The sequence below is a fragment of the Petaurus breviceps genome, unplaced genomic scaffold (assembly GCF_028583685.1).
Source record: "Petaurus breviceps papuanus isolate PSGF00001 unplaced genomic scaffold, PetGlider_PUasm1.0 174, whole genome shotgun sequence".
Lineage (NCBI taxonomy): Eukaryota > Metazoa > Chordata > Mammalia > Diprotodontia > Petauridae > Petaurus > Petaurus breviceps.
The window spans coordinates 33,736,177-33,749,512 of NW_027185761.1; the positions used below are offsets into that span (position 1 = coordinate 33,736,177).

The window sequence follows — 13,336 nt, forward strand, 5'->3', positions numbered from 1 at the left end:
AGTTCAAATGCAGGAATGAAATCAAATGAGCAGCTGAAAAATAACTGTTCAGAATTCAGAGGACCAAACAGTAGGTAAATTAGTAAAATCAAGACAAATCACAAGAAAACCAAAACCATTAATTGAAGCTTGACTTTGCCTACTCTAAAGAAGGCATATGTAAAAGGAATATTAACATGATACAAAGCAGAAAATTCACAATGGAGGCTCACAAAGAGAATCAACAAAGCATCCTCAACAATTCCTGACCATTGATTTCATTGGTAATGTGAATACTCAATGGAAATCCCCTTTCCAGATGTAGCTCTTACACATAGCAACTAGATTCAGAACATTTCATCGGATACTAAGAAGGTAAGAGAGGTTCTGCCACACCATTGGTCTTTATAATGAAACATGATGAGTTACGGGTATGTTGTAATGGAAGTATGAATTGGCTTAGATCAGCGTATCTGAGTAATCTAAAGATTCAGAGCTGGAAAGGATATTAGAGGTTATTTAGATCCTTTTATTTTATAGGTGAGGAAAGTGAAGCCTCAAGATGTACCCAAGGTATATTGGTGGCTAAGTTGGGATTCTACCTTCAATTCCTGTCCCTCCAAATCCAGCATTCTACCCTGGGACTACACAGCCTGAGATGATTAATGAGGACGTTTGATTAAAATTTACAAAGTAGTTTGGAAATGTTATCTCATCTGATTCTCATAGCAACGTGTTTAAGTGAATTATTATCCCCATTTTACAAAGGAGGAAACTTTGAAGTGTCTTGTCCACACAACTAGTAAATATCTGAGAAGGGGTTGAGACTCAGGACTTCCTGATTCCAAGCCCAGCGCTCTATTTCCTACTCCACCAAATAGCCTACCAGCCCAGGTTTGGAAAGTGAATTTACAAATTTAGCATGAACTTGTTCATTTATGGTATATAGTCTGTCCCTGACAAATGTCATTTATTCATGGTAATGAAAATAAGTTTGGCCTTATGGGGAACAGGACAAACTGGATTCAAGTCCCGCTTTTGATATATATTGAAAGTGTGAAAAAGCTAATTAGGCTTCTAGTGAATAAAAAACAACACCCTCCCCCCAAGTTAATTGGGTGCTTGCTATGCACCAAGCACAGTCTGAGACCTATGGAGACAATGGGGACAGCAATGCAAAAACAAAACCACCCCCTCCCTTAAGATCTTAGTCTAAAATAGCAAACAACAAATATAGGAAGAAGGCTTTGGTTTGGGAAGTCAGAGGAAGGTGAATGGAACTATAGGGTATTTCAGTCTTATGTCTTTCCAGACAACCTGTTGGTGGTGATTTCACTACAGTTTTCAGGGTCCCAGGCAACTCTTAAAGATTATAAAGGGTAAAACCTACATTAGAAGATGGAGGTTTCTCTTAGGAAACTCCTGCGATGTAGGAAATCATAGGTCTGACCAAGTTATCCCTCACCAATCATCTCAAAATAGTTTCACTTGCTACCACGTCCTCTGCTTGGTTGGTTCCAGGTTCAATATCATCAATATCATCATCATCATCATCATCATCATCATCATCATCATCCAACCCCCTCCCTTCTCCCGAAGAAAAGCTCATCCCCAGGAAATATCCCCATGAAAATTGCCTTAGCTTTGGTATTCACACCTCATTAGAACCCTCAGTTGCTTTTGTCTCTCCTTCTAAATCTATGTCAGAGCAAAAATCTCTTTTCAAAAGCTTCATTATCATTCCTTCTGGTGATCCACTCCCCTTTTAGCTTCCTTTTGTGCATTTTGCTTCCGCCCATTAGATTGTAAGTTCCATGAAGGCAAATACTTTCTGTTTTTTTCTTATTTGAATACCCAGCAATGAGCACAGGGCCCTGAATATATATAGTATGCTCTGTGCATACGAAATGACAAGAGGCATTCTAAAGTAATCTTCATATTTGGCTCTGGGATATTTTTGTGTACTTTTCCTATTTTATGTACTGGCTGGAATAGTAGTATATCCAAATAATGAAGCTATCACTTGGATGCTCAATAAAACTCTTTTCAAATCAAACATTTATTAAATATCTACCATGCATAAAATCCTGAATTAGACTTTCTGAATAAGAAGAAAAAAGAATGAAGCAAAGAGGTAAGGGTAACATAAGGGTAACAAAGAGGTAACAATTTAACAGCTATTTTAATACAAGTGAATTTGAGAGTACTAAGAACACAGAAACCCTGGGATTAGGACATGCTTCACAGTAGAAAATTGTACCTTAATTAACCAAGAAGGGAACTAAGAATTTTAAAATTTTAAGAAGGGAAATTATATCTATATAGATCTATCTATCTATAGATCTACGTATCTATGTATCTATCTATCTGTCTGTCTGTCCATCCATCTATCTATCATCTATCTAATAAGAATCTAGGCTGTAATCATGAGTTCTTCTTTCTGTCCAGCTCTTATGGAACTAAAGACCAGAATCAAAAGTCAACAAGAAAGTTATCCATTGACAAAGGTAACCAGAGAAACTCACCAAATATTAAAAAAACTAGAGAAAATAGTTGTATCAATGAAATAACTAAAAACAGAGTGGAAATAATTCCTGGATAGTCTTCTATCTACTGATATCCAGAATGGCTATTCTACCCACCAGATTTTCTCTATTATTGCCCAATATCTGTGTGAAATTGAGCATGAACATGAACAAAAATAATCTTTTAAGATAGCTTAAAACAACTCTAAATGGGTAAGGATAGATGAGTGAAAACACAACATTTTGCTTTTGGCATAAAATAGGAAAAGAGCCACAGAAAAGACTATCAATTTGGTGAGTGTGAGTGTGTATTCAACAGTGCTAGCTAAAGCTCATCACAGTGACATGTACTCAGGATCTTATCAGTGGCATTGAATGTGAAGACCCACTTTTGAATTAGTGTGAGAGACTGGGGTATTTTTAAATCAAAAAGTTTTAAAATGACATTTTACCTGCAAGGCACAACATGAATGATTGCAGCACCAGGAGTTCCCATAGCAACCTCATCTTCAGTTTCCGAGGTCAAAGGAGGCTCGAGTCCAATAACTAGTGACTAGAATGGCTGCTTCTTTTAAGTTTTATACAACCTTTAATCTGTGGGAAAGAAAGAGACATTATAATGAAACATAGGATTATTATGCCTTGTCTTCTGAGCAATTCAATCTATCCCTGGAACCTAAATGAAATCCACACCTGATGCAATATACATACATGCAAACATACATATACATGTTTTATGTGCATGTACACGTACACAGGTGTATATATCTATCTATACACATACAATACATGTGTTTTTCATGGAAGGAAAAGTCAAACAGGTTAAAAACTATGGATATGAAACAATTTGGTCTTTTAAAAATCTCAATCTTGAGATCTCAGTCTCTCTAAGGTCATAATAATAAAGATTTAGAGATGAAAAGGATGTCAGAGACTATCTGGTTCTTCTCCCACATTTTATAGATGAGGAAACTGAGGCCCAAGAAAATTAACTAAATGATGGGCATCAGAGGCAGGACTTCATGTCAAGTCTTCTAATCCAAACTCACTGCGTTAGGGGAGACAAACCAGTATGGAGCAGTGGGTACTGATCAGTGGGTACTTCTTCATTGGTTAAAGCATCATCCAAATGGAAGATAGACAAATCGATTAGCTCTTTCAGACCTTTCAAGTATCAAGAAATTGGTATCAGAAATACCATAAAATTAGGGTGGCTAGGTGGCGCAGTGAATAGAGTACTGGCCCTGGAGTCAGGAGGACCCTAGTTTAAATCTGGTCTCAGACACTTAACACACACACAAAAAATAGCTGTGTGACCTTGGGCAAGTCACTGAACCCCAATTGCCCTCCAAAGAAGCAAAATTAAAAAAAAATACAATAAAATCACCCACCTTGGTGGAAAGGGAGTCCCTATATTTATTGAAATTATTTATTTACCTCCTCCTTTCCCCCTAAAAGGAATGCCAATGAGGAAGAATAACCCAAGAAGGCCCTGCAGCCTCCTGAATAGGGGCTTGCCATCAGGAAGATTTGGGTTTGAAATCTGCCATTGACACATACTGACGATGTGTCCTTTGCTCGCATTACTAACTTCTCAGTGTCCTAGGTAGCTCTTGAAGATGACAAATTTCAAAGTAATTTCTAATCTGCATGGATGGAGGGAGTTTCCTTACAAGCATTCCTCGCAGCAATGAAATCATAGTTCAATTCCTCATGCAATCCTCCTCCCAGACGTGTTTTATATTGTTGAAAGGTATATAGAAGTGTATGCCAGGCACCCATGTACAAAATTGAGGCAGGCACTGAAAATGAATTATGGTCAAGCCTACAAATGCACCTTTTCCCCCCTCACCCCCACCCCGCATCATTTCCCTTCCCCAGTCCTTCAACATGGGCTAGGAATCATTACTGAAGAGAAGATGAAAAGCAGTAGGAGGTGTGCTTGGCGTACCTAGTGGGGATCTGTCCTGTGGATGCAACAGCCCTGGAGAATGGCCTGAGCTGATTAAGGTGATGAATCAGAGCAAAGGTTGGCAGTAGGATAGTGAGCTGCCCTCTTCCTTTTAAAGTAAGCTCTGGAACAAAGATGCTCTCCAGTGAAAGGAGGAACTTGCCAGAGCCCTGAGAGTCATTAAAAGCTTCCTCTTGTGGCAGTTAATGAAGCACAGTATGGGCTGGGTCTCATAGATATCTACCTTAGGATTATAGATGAAGAGCTGGGCAGTGAGATTCCGGATCCTGCTTCCATTGGTTAATGAGAGCCCATTGTTAAATTTTTAGTGTGGGCATTTACACTTTAGAAAATGATGAATGCTACAAAAACAAGGCTGTATTTCTTGTTTTGTTGATTATCTAAAGTTAAGTAAATGCTGGAGAAAATGTGAACAATGTGAGTTAAATTTAAAAGTGTGTCATTGATAAATGTTTTTGAAAGTCACTTTGTAAACATTTATTAGCACATCTCTGACTAGAAGGGATCTCAGAGGTCACCTAGTACGACATTTTTATTTTTACAGATAAGGAAACTGAGTCACAGGGAGGTGAAGTGATTTGGCCAAAGCCATGCTGGTAGGAAATAGAAGACTAAGAATTCAAATCCACATTTTATGAACACCTGTGAATTGAGTCCATCTATCTCTAGCAGATAATCTCAGCCTCAGTTTCCTCAAATATAAAATGGGAATAATAATAGCAACACCTATCTTGTAGGTTTGTTGGGAGGAGAAAAAGTATATTTGAAAGCATGATGCCTGGCCTATTGGAGGTTCCACAGAAATGCTCACTATTATTGTTATTGTTAGTACCAGAATGTCTTTATTCACTGCACCCTGCCTCCTCAGAGTGGAGAATGTGAAAAGGGTCTTGCGAATTACCACTTAGCTGTCTCAGCCCAACTGGCAATTGTTCCAAGGTTAAGTCAAAACCTTTCTATGCCTTCATATGTCTGCTATTAGCATGCAAGCACTGTGAGTGTAGGGACATTGTATATGTGTGTGTGTGTGTGTGTGTGTGTGTGTTGCCTTTCTTTCCCCAGCACCAAGGATAGTGTCTGTCACAGAGTGTAATACGTTCTCTTTGATTGATTTGTCAAATGGAGAAAGAAGGGCTGTTTCAGGAAACTAAATGGATACAATGTATATTAAATGCTTTCTTGTTGATTAAGTTTCTTAAATCATTATGAAAATTCTAAAGAACCATAAAATAATTCATGGAATCATCTAATCTTGAGCTTGGAGGGACTTCATAGGTCATATAGACCAAGGTGTCTATGAACTTTAAAAAATGATATCTGTATTTCAATATAATTTTTCTTAATCATAATCACATGCATTTTCTTTTACACATTTATAAACATTGTTCTGGGAAAGTAACCATAGGTTTCACCAGACCACCAAAGGAATCTATACCACATAAAAAAATATTAAGAACCTCTGATATAGACCAAGCTCCTCTTTTTTCCATTGAGGAAACTGAGGACAGAGTTAAGTGACTAATCCAAGGTCATATAGATAACAAATGTCCTCAGTCAGAAAGTGTTATTGCAATCTCCAATATTTATAAGCTCTGGCAATACACTGCCACTCACTTCCAAAACACTATGCCTAAGGAAATGACTTCCAGGAATTTAGGCCAGATTAAAATGGTTGGCAGGAGAAGGCAGGCTAATTTAGTAATTTTAGCAGTAAAAACAAAAGACACTGAGAGGCCATTTACAAGCTAAGTTGTATTGGTAATAGAAACTGAGGCAGCCTCATCCTTTTCTTCCTTTTTAGGCACTTAAATTGTCCCATTTCGATAAAGCCAGCCTTAGTATTCAGTGAGGAAAGAAAGAATCCTTAATTTTGGTTCTGTTGGAGAGGCCGTTCAAGGTGAAGGAGGGAGAAAGAATGTATCTTAATAGGATGATTTCAGATAGTCTTCTAACATGCCTGGTGATTAGGACAATTTTAAACAAACAGGAAGTGCTGATCAATGAAAACTAGTAATGTATTAAGCAAATAACGTATTAATAATTAATTTTACATGAGAAATGTCATCACAAACCCTGGTGATTGATCTATAATGTTAAGCAATCTCTTGCAACAATTAAAATGTATCCACTTACATGATAAAGACCTAACAGATGGCAGAACGCTGTTTATGGTTTCTCTTCTATTAACAGCCATCCATAAGTTGTATAAGGAAGCTGAGACCAGAGAACCCAGTGTGAGTTTTTATTTATATTCAGTTAGACAGAGTTCACACTGACGTCTTAGAAGTAATGGGGTGACTGGCGATTGTTTATCTTTCCTTTGTGTAGACAACATGCAAACTAAAAGCTTCTAAACATTCCAAGTGCTCACACTGCACTCAGGTATAGGGCACACAGTCATAGATTACACAGATTCAGAGCTGAAAGGGACCTTAAAGGTCATCTTGTCCAATACTTCTATTTAAAGGAGAAACCAGTTCATGGCAAGATTCAGTTTGTTGCAGACAGGTACCAGTGGCAGGGCCATAATTCCCAGGTCCTTTCTATGCTTCATTGGCCATTAGGCCCTCACTGGCTTTGTAGTCTGAGCACCAGGGCTAAAAACCAGCTTCTTTCACTCACTACCTCTGCACCCTGGGGCAAGTCAAGTACTTAACCTCTTTGGTCTCAGTTTCCTTACCTGTAAATGAAGGGGACAGACTAGATGACCTCTATGGACCCTTCTCAACTAAAATCTATTACCCTATGTGTTCCTATATATCTTCTCCCTTAGGCCAGAGACTGTCTTGTTTTTATATTTGTTTCTTTAGGCCTTAACATGGAAGGGAAGGGAAGGGAAAGGAAGGGGAGGGAAGGGAAGGGGAGGGGAGGGGGGGGGGGGGTAGGGGAGGAAGGAAGCAAACATTATTAAGTGACAACTAAATGCCAGATGCTTTACAAATATGAACTCATTTCATCCTCATAAAAACCCTGAAAGGAAGGTAATATTATCCCCAGCTTACAGTTGAGGAATCCAAAGCAGTCACAAGTTAATTGACTTGCCCAACATTACTCAGCTGGCAAGTACCTGAGCCTGGCTTTGAATTGAGGTATTCCAGCTCCAAGCCCAGTGTTCTACCCACTGTGCAGCCTAGCTGCCTCTATGTTGATAAATATTTAAGTTCTTAATATGTCTGTCAGTCAATCAATACAAATTTATTAAGTGATTAATATGAACCAGATGCTAAGGACTTAGTATACAAAAGCAACAAAGTCAGGTAGCTAGGTGGTGCAGTGAATAGAGCACCAGTCCTCAGTCAGAGGACCTGAGTTCAAATTCGGCTTCAGACACTTAACACAAATACTAGCCAGGTGACTTTGGCTAAATCACTTAACCCCAATTGCCCTCCAAAAAAGCAACAAAGTCCCTATTTTTCACTAATAATTAGTCAATTTCTTTTTTCATTCATTCACTCTACCAAAAACTATTGTAATTTTCATCATAAACTCAGAAAGCAGACCTTAAAAGACCAGATACCACCTTTAAGATTTTGTTTTACTATGAATGGTTCTGCTATGTTTGACACACAGCAACCTTGCCTTCAAATTAAATCCATACATTTTAGGAATGGGGCAAAGAACTGACATAGGACTCTGTCGCTGTATCTTCAGTGGTAAAGAGAGAACTGAGTTTATCCCATTAAACTGAACAGTCCTAGTGTCCCCAACAGCTCAGAGATGCAAAACCATGTTTAAGACACTAGTTAAAACCTAAGACAAAATCAGGAGACATACTATGTATATTTCTGTAGTGTTTTTCTTCTTCTTCCCCAATAGCTCAATTTCCCCTACCAATCTGAGACAATCTCACTACATGGGCCCCAGGTTGCAAGCAGTGCTTTTCATGATTTGTCACTTCATGTCTTATTAATTAGTTCAGTTCATTTGATTCTTGAAAAAAAATATCTAGACAATTAACTTCTTGATGCCTCTGGCCAATTATTTAAAAAGTTCTATTGGTTAAAAAAGAGTTCTAAAAGTCAGGATCTCAATGTATGGAGATTCATTTTAAGAAAAGTTTCCTGGAAACACATTGAGTAGGGGGCAAGGACCATGCCCAATCATTTTGTTGTTTTTTACCCCGCTCTGTAGCTCCACCACATTTTCCACCCTGCTCCTTTTCTGGAAAAAAGCTGACTTGCTGAAGGGAGACCACAGTGAAATCCAAAGAGTATTTTAATTTTTACTGAAATAAGTTCAACATGTTGGAAATGCTTTAGCTACTATCCTAGCAACAGACTGAATATGCTATCTGTGGCCTAATAAAGCTAAACGCAGAATTCTTGTCTCATAAGTTGTTTACTAGGGGATGCTTTCTTTAGCCATGGCAACTCATGAAACATATAGAAATTTTAAATGGTGCATAAATCTTATTGCAGCCCCTTCTACTTCCACTATCTTCATGGAGGGTAATGTTAAGAAAAAAGGCAAACATGTTAAGATATTTTTAGGAGATCAAAAAACATTTACTTAACTGGAGGAAGCCTAAATTGTGAAATCCTTGTCCAATGACAAATTATTGGACACCAAAACATGTTAATATTGCAATTTGCACAATAAATGAAACCAAAATGCAAAGGGAAATTGCAGTTAAATGGAAAGGTGATTTGGTCAATAATGTGTCCTTGGAGAGGTAGACAAAAGATTTGGCAGAAATGATTTCATCATGCACTCAAGGGAAATGAAGCATCATTTCATAGAATACTTTGTTGCATCATCCTGAAGTGTCTGTGATAAACACAGTCACTTAACAAGCATTTATTAAGCACTTACTATGACCATCACAAAATAATTGATGCTTATGTTCCACCATCTGCCATAGAAGATAATGAGGGAGAGGAAGGATATAGTAAGAACTGGTCGTGGTCCTCCAAATGAAGTCAACATTTACCTTGATGCTAAGTGACTTCAAAAAGATACTTACATATATAAATATAAATATATAACAAGATTATAAGCATTTATCTACTTTAACAGAGCAAAAATCACTATTAAAATCATATGTCAGTGCTTAGAGGAAGGGTCAAAGTGAATGCCAAATTACAAGAAAGACTGAAGATGAAAAGGAGATATTGTAATTATAAAAGCTTTAATTGAATTTATTCAAATGAATTATTGATGCAAAAAAGAGGGAAATGGAGAAAAAGCAAAAAGAAATATAATATTGCTTATCCCCATTTCCTGCAAATGCTTAACTGATACAAAGCAGTTACCATAATTAAGGGGTAAAGAGAACACCACATTGTGGAAGGCGCAACAAAGCAGAAAAAAATGACCCCTGGCCCCTAGAAGATTACAGTGTCACTAGGATGATTGACTAAATGGGTAGAGTACAGGGGAGTAGAGGCAACATAAGTGCCAAGTGAGTGATGTAGATAGAAAACTTAAACTAACACCTGAATAAGACTGGTGGAGGTAAAATGTCAGCCACCACATCTAATGCATGTAATACTGAGATGAATACCAATTGCATAGGGTAAGAAGACATGGCTGGATTGTGATCTGTATCAGTGAATGGATTATTTACTTCATTGAGATTGAATAGTGAATGGAATGTAGAAGACCTCTCAGATTATGCACGCACTGTGCATGGCCCCTGAGGAAAGGCTGTTAGGGGTCAGGTTGAAAGTTTTCCATTTATTCCAAAGCAATCACTTCCATCTGTATCAGCATAAGGTATCATCCACCTCCTGCTGCCAGCCCAATCCCATCCCAACAGGGATATGGAGAACCTCTGATGCAAAGAAAAACAACCCTCCCTTTTCCTTCAAGCCTCCTGTCTCCTGCTGCACCTGACCTTTGAGGGTAGAGAAGTTGTACCCTTTACTTAATGATTAACATACTTGTAACCTTCACATTCCAGTGACCCTACACTCCTGTAGATTTGGATCCAAACCCCACTCAACACCCTCTACCACCCAAAACCTTATTCCCATCCTCCTCATCTCCACACTGCATCCAAATTCCCTACTGATCCTTTTGGAATGTGTGTTCCATAGGTAACAAATTTCCCTTCATCTTAAATCCTCTCCCACTCTACCCATCTATTAATTCTCACTAAAACCTGGCCTTCTTCTGATGGCATGGCTTCCTTTCCAGTACTGGCTGGACTTTCATTATTTTCCTCAGTTCACAGGTTGAGCTGTGGGAATTGGAATTCTCTTTGACACTTTCAGGTTCCCCTCCTTCCTCATTTGCTCGGTAACCTCTTTTCCTTTAATATTCACACTATTTATCTTTTTCACCAACTTAAACTCCTGGTAACATTGTCTAGAGAGCCCCAGGTCACTATCCTTGCTTCCTTAATTAGTTCCATACTTGGGCCACAATTTTTCTCTCTTCCCCATTTGCCGTCCTCATACTGGAGACTTCAACATTCATAATCCTAACTACGGAATTCCTCAACCTATTCTCCCATGAGTTATACCCACACCCCACCTCAGTCACACACAAAGATGGTCATACCCTTGATCTTGTCATCAGCCAAAAAATGTCGCTCCTCCATGTTCAAGAATTCAGAATTCCCTTTATCTGATCATAATTGATTGGCTTTTCCCCTTTCTGGCTGACGTTCTTTACACAACCTTACATAACCATGATTTCCAGTTCCTTGACACTTTTCCCAGGTCATCTCCCTTGCACCAGCCACATTCTCTTCTTTTCTCCATCTTGATTCCTTGGTGAGCTAGATCAACTCTAGAGTTGAACTCTAGTTGAACTAGTACTGCACTCCTCTCTTGAATCCTTAGCCCCTTTGTCATATTACCAAGTACTCCCAGTCAAGTTTTAGACTTGGATCACTCCCACCATTTGTCAACTTTGTGCCGACACACAAGCTGCTGAACAAAGGTGGAGAAAAATCACACAATATTTTTGGGTCCACTCTAAGTTTCTGTTACATCACCTCAACTGGGCTGCTAGGTAATCCTACTATATATCCCTTATCAGCTCACTGCACCATTTTCCACAGAAGCTCTTCCAAACCATTTCATCCCTCCTCAGACCTCCCATGACTCCCTCTACCCCCACTCTCTCCATGGAGAATATTGCCTAATAGTATACAGGAAATAACTGAGGTCATTTGCCAAGAACTCTCTTTTGCTCCCTCTCCATCATCTCCTATAACTCAGGTACCTTTTGTCACTTTCTCCTCCTTCATCCCTATTTCACATGGTGAAGTGGCCTTACTACTTATCAAGACTAGTCCCTCTTATGTTCAAGTGATCCTATTACTTCCTATCTCCTCCAACAGTGCCCTCTCCGTTTACTTATTTTCCTTACTCTCACTTATTTTCAGTCTTTCCATCTCTACTGGCTCATTTCCTATAGCCTACAGAAATGCCCCAATTTTTTATCTTAAAAAACAACAACCACTCTCATTTGATCCTTCTATCCCTGCTATTATCCCAAACTCTTTGAAAATTCCATTAACAACAGGTGCCTTCACTCTCTCCTCTCAATCTCTTCTTAATCCTTTACAATCTGGCTTCCAACCTTATCATTCCACCAAAACTGCTCTTTCCAAAGTTACTTATGATCTCCTAATTGCCAAATCCAAATGTCCCTTTCTCAAATCTTCCTTTTCATTGACCTCTTTGCAGCCTCGGACACTATTGATTAATCCTCAATATTCTCTTCTTTCTAGGTTTTTGGGACACTATTCTCTTCTGGTTGTCCTCCGACCTATTTGACCATGCCTTTCCTGTCTCTTTTAATGAATTCTCCTTCAGATCATGCCATCTGATCATGGGTTTCACTATGGGTTTTGTCCTGGGTCCTCTTCTTCACTTGGTGATTTCATCAGTTCTCACTGATTTAATTTATATCTTAATGCTGATGATTCTTTTTTTTTTTAATCAATCAGGATTAAGTAACTTGCTCAAGGTTAAACAGCCAGGTGTTTCTGGGTGGGTGCTGAGTATCTGAACCCGGGATTCCATCTCCAGGTCATCCCAACACTGGAGCCAGTGCTCTTACTCGATGTGCTACCTGGCTGCCCCAATGCTGATGATTCTTAAATCTACTTTTCCTGCCTCAATCTCTCGCAAGACCTTCCATCTCACATCTCCAACTGTCTTTCAGACATCTCAAACTGGATGTCCAGTAGGCATCTTAAACTCATTATGTCTAAAACAAAACTCTTTATCTGTTCCCCAAATCTTCCCCTATTTCTACCTTCACTTTTACTGTAGAAGACAACACTATCCTCCCAGTCCCTCAGGTGTGCAACCCAGGAGTCATCCTGTACTGCTCATTAGCTCTCATTCCCCAGATCCAAGTTGTTGCCAAGGCCTGCCAATTTTATTGTTGAAACATCCCCCTTCTCTCCTCTGATACTGCTGCCACTCTAGCGAAGGCCCTGGAGACCTCATACCTGGACTGTTGCAATAGCCTGCTGGAAGGGGTCAGCTTACTTCAAGTTTCTCTCTACTCCAATCTCTCTTTTTTTCAGTCACCAAAGCAATTTTCTTAAAATGCAGGTCTGATCATGTCACTCTACCCTGACCCCCACTTCAATTCAATAAACTCCAGGGACTTCCTATTGCCTCTGGAAGGAAATACAAAATGCTCTGTTTGGCTTTCACAAGCCTTCATGACCTTACTTTTGACCATTTTCTAGTCTTTTTTCACCTTAGTCCCTGATACACACTCTTTGATCCAGTAATATTGGCTTTTCCATGAACAAGGCGTGCCATTCCTTGGCTCTGGGCATTCTCTCTGGCTGGCCTCCATGCCTAGTATGCTCTCTCCTTTGCTCTAAACACTGACCTCCCTGGCTTCCTTTAAGTCTGTAATGTTAATGGATATAAGATCTTCAGCC

At 39.1% G+C, this 13,336-nt stretch overlaps 1 protein-coding gene across 3 annotated transcripts in view; it reads right to left on the bottom strand.

Moving 5' to 3' along the window:
* CNTN4 (contactin 4) overlaps nt 1-13,336 on the bottom strand; it is a 598,977-nt gene that overhangs the window by 526,729 nt on the left and 58,912 nt on the right. For all 3 annotated transcript variants that reach the window (XM_069084072.1, XM_069084073.1, XM_069084070.1), the window contains exon 2: nt 2,957-3,098. In XM_069084072.1, coding sequence (XP_068940173.1) covers nt 2,957-3,011 — 55 coding nt within the window. In that variant the 5' untranslated portion in view covers nt 3,012-3,098. The remainder of the gene's footprint in view (nt 1-2,956; nt 3,099-13,336) is intronic.